The sequence below is a fragment of the Protobothrops mucrosquamatus genome, unplaced genomic scaffold (genome assembly GCF_001527695.2).
Source record: "Protobothrops mucrosquamatus isolate PMUCROS unplaced genomic scaffold, P.Mucros_1.0 scaffold8435, whole genome shotgun sequence".
NCBI classification, from domain to species: Eukaryota; Metazoa; Chordata; class Lepidosauria; order Squamata; family Viperidae; genus Protobothrops; species Protobothrops mucrosquamatus.
This window is the reverse complement of record NW_015394230.1, coordinates 5,339-9,257: the sequence shown is the minus strand read 5'-3', so window position 1 is coordinate 9,257 and position 3,919 is coordinate 5,339. Positions and strand designations below refer to the sequence as shown.

General features: G+C 41.8%; 1 protein-coding gene across 1 annotated transcript in view; it reads left to right on the top strand.

Annotated features, from left to right (window-relative positions):
* The first annotated feature begins 436 nt into the window (after positions 1 to 436).
* LOC107300786 (endonuclease domain-containing 1 protein-like) overlaps positions 437 to 3,919 on the top strand; it is a 6,816-nt gene continuing 3,333 nt past the window's right edge. Inside the window, exons 1-2 of the mRNA XM_015830076.2 lie at positions 437 to 718; positions 2,174 to 2,355. Coding sequence (XP_015685562.2) covers positions 437 to 718; positions 2,174 to 2,355 — 464 coding nt within the window. The remainder of the gene's footprint in view (positions 719 to 2,173; positions 2,356 to 3,919) is intronic.

The following is a 3,919-nucleotide window of genomic DNA, read 5'->3' as shown; positions in this document are numbered from 1 at the left end:
CAGAAGCGGTGAATGCTCCAACACTGGAAGTTTTTAAGAAGAGACTGGACAGCCATTTGTCTGAAATGGTATAGGGTTTCCTGCCTGAGCAGGGGGTTGGACTAGATGACCTCCAAGGTCCCTTCCAACTTTACTATTATTATTATTATTATTATTATTATTATTATTATTATTATTATTATTATTATTATTATTATTACTACTACTACTACTATTATTATTATTATTATTATTATTATTATTATTATTATTATTATAACAGAGTAGAAAAGAAAGTAGTGGCGCTATTAGCAGCAGTGGAGGAAGCAGGCTGTTGCTCACTGTTGTGTGAAACCATAAAGCGTCTTAAGCAATACTTTGCCCAGGTCAGAGGGCAAAGGTACCATGTGGAGATCTTGATGGCCATCTTCCTTCCAGGCTCAGCGCTTCACAAGCCATGTTGTTGCTGTCCCTGCTTTTGATGATCGTCTGCTTTCCCCTGCCTGCAAAAGCCGAAGTGGTGCAAGACTTCAAGAATTGCCTGGACTTCTTTTTGGATAAGTCGCCACCTGGAGATGCTCTAACGCCGGGCAACCCTGCCAGGATTTGCCAGTTTTACAACAACGCCTACCATTTCGCCACGATGTACGATCGAGAGAAGCGCATCCCCATATACTCTGCTTACAAATGCAAGCCCGGACAAGGCGCCCGATACCGCGGTTGGATGATTGAGCCTCAGGTAAAGGCATTTTTTTCCCCCTCGCCCGCCTAGCTCTAGAGATGGTCTGCTTCATACGGTCTGTTTCTAACCGTTGACCCATCTAGCTCAGGATTTCTCAAGCTCCGCAGCTTTAAGCTATGTGGATTTCTGGATTCTGGAGATGTCCAGAATTCCCCAACCACGCGGGGGTCCTTGGTGCTCTCTACACTTGGTGGCCTTCTTACAGACATTTCATTATCCAAACTAGAGAACATCCTCAGGGATCCTTAGGTCGTGGAATGTCTGCAAGAAAACCACCAAGTACAAGAGAGCATCAAGGACCCCTCATTTCAACCCTCAGCTACACATGTTCTCCAACCAGCATGCAGAGAATTTGGACGTACATTATGGGAAGGCAGAGTCTGACACAGATCAATCATCTATCTAGCTCTTTCTCCCTCTCCCTCTCCCTCTCTGTAGAAGTCATATTGCAGTGGCATCAGCAACCAAGAATGCCAGTGGGCTTCCCTTTATCAGAAGTGTTCAAGTGAGGACTGGAAGGTGATTTATTTGGATTGTTTTAATTTGGATCCTTGCCTTGAAAGAGATTTTGGATTCTACGTCCTCAACGTCTTATCATTTCTCTGTGTCTAAAATTCCATTAATAATAATAATAATAATAATAATAATAATAATAATAATAATAATAATAATAATAATAATAATAATAATAATAATAATAATAATAATAAAGTTGGAGGGGACCTTGGAGATCATCTAGTCCAACCCCCTGCTCAGGCAGGAAACCCTATACCATTTCAGACAAATGGCTGTCCAGTCTCTTCTTAAAAACTTCCAGTGTTGGAGCATTCACCGCTTCTGGAGGCAGGTTGTTCCTCTGGTTAATTGTTCTGTCAGGAAGTTTCTCCTTAGTTCTACTGTAGGTTGCTTTTCTCCTTGATTAGTTTCCATATGTTGCTTCTTGTCCTGCCTTCAGGTGCTTTGGAGAATAGCTTGACTGCCTCTTCTTTGGGGCAGCCCCTGAGATACTGGAAGACTGCTCTCATGTCTCCCCTCGTCCTTCTCTTCATTAAACTAGACATTCCCAATTCCAGCAGCCATTCGGGAGTCCCGTCGGGAGAAGGGCGGGATATAAATTAAAATAAATAATAAATAAAATAATTCCTTATATGTTTTAGCCCCCAGTCCCCTGACCATCTTTGTTGCTCTTCTCTGTACTGTTTCTAGAGTCTCAGCATCTTTTTTACATCGTGGTGACCAAAACTGGATGCAGTATTCCAAGTGTGGCCTTACTAAGGCCTTGTAAAGTGGTATTAATACTTCACGTGATCTTGATTCTATCCCTCTGTTAAGGCAGCCCAGCACTGTGTTGGCCTTTTTGTCCAGGTTCTTCCTTCTTCGGTTGATCCCCTAACCTGGGTTGGCGTCGCATGTTTCCTTTGAGCTACTAACTCTGCTCCGTTTGCTTTCCAGCTTGCGGATCCCACTTTAGGCAAGAGCATGGAGGACGAGCGTCAAGCCAACATTCCTGCTGATACGATAAAAAAGAGCCAGGCCGTCTCTGAAGATTACACCCATTCCTTAAGCATCGAAAAGGGGCACCTGAACCCCGTGGGCCATCAGCCCAACGAAGAGANTCCCCTCCCGGGCTGCCAGTACCAGCCAGGAGGGACACGGATCTAATAAACATGTGGTTGCATTCAGCCTCCCCAAGACCCTGTCCACATCTTCAGGAGCAACAGAGTCAAACTCCTCCCATACAACCGTCTCAAGACCTGCTCCCGTCTCCTCCTCCTGGGCCAACCAGTCGGAGTCTAAGCCTTCTCGGATCCGAGCCTTCTCGGATCTGTGCAGTATATATGTATATATCTATGTAGGTCTTTGGCAGTATATATCTATATATGTATATATAGAGATTAAGAATTATATGTATGATGAGAAACAAATTGTTAGGAATATATACACTGGAATGTTACGTTATGTCCATCTTTGTTTTAACTGTTTTATAAATAAAAAACTTTTTTTTTTAAAAAAAGAGTTTATCTGTGCATAGAATAGATATTTCCATTTTATAAGGCACTTAAATCAGGATGTAATTTTAGTATTATGGATTGAATTTATTATAACATACAACTACCTCAGGCTATATGGGTTACTGTTTGTAACTCTTGCATTTCCCCCAACATTATTTGGTGATTTATCTTGTGTTGACTATGGTTCTTCATATGCCTTTAAGCTGAAATTTAACAGTGATTAATAATAATAATGTGATAGAATATATTTGCCACCAGTTAATGCTATCTTAGAAGCTACAATCTCTATACTATTTTGAAATCCTTGGTTTATTCATCTGTATGATATTCTTTTATTGTTTTTTCATGCTGTTTCTTGTACTTGTTTATGTATTTTCTTTAAAGTGCCCAATAAAACAAACAAACAAAAAAAGAAAGAGTCCTAGTAGACAATCACCTAAACATGAGCCAGCCGTGTGCTGCAGCTGCCAAAAAAGGCCAACACAATGCTACGCTGCATTAACAGAGGGATAGAATCAAGATCACGTGAAGTGTTAATACCACTTTACAAAGCTTTAGTACAGCCACACTTGGAATACTGCATCCAGTTTTGGTCACCAGAATATAAAAAAGATGTTGAGACTCTAGAAAGAGTACAGAGAAGAGCAACAAAGATGATCAGGGAACTGGAGGCTAAAATATATACAGTAAGGAACGGTTGCTGGAATTGGGTATGTCTAGCTTAACGAAGAGAAGGACGAGGGGGGACATGATAGCAGTGCTCCAATATCTCAGGGGCTGCCCCAAAGAAGAGGGAGTCAAGCTATTCTCCAAAGCGCCTGAAGGCAGGACAAGAAGCAACGGATGGAAACTCATCAAGGGGAGAAGCAACCTGGAACTAAGGAGAAACTTCCTGACAGTGAGAACAATTAACCAGTGGAACAACCTGCCTCCAGAAGCGGTGAATGCTCCAACACTGGAAGTTTTTAAGAAGAGACTGGACAGCTGTTTGTCCGAAATGGTATAGGGTTTCCTGCCTGAGCAGGGGGTTGGACTAGATGACCTCCAAGGTCCCTTCCAACTCTTCTTCTTCTTCTTCTTCTTCTTCTTCTTCTTCTTCTTCTTCTTCTTCTTCTTCTTCTTCTTCTTCTTCTTCTTCTTCTTCTTCTTCTTCTTCTTCTTCTTCTTCTTCTTCTTCTTCTTCTTC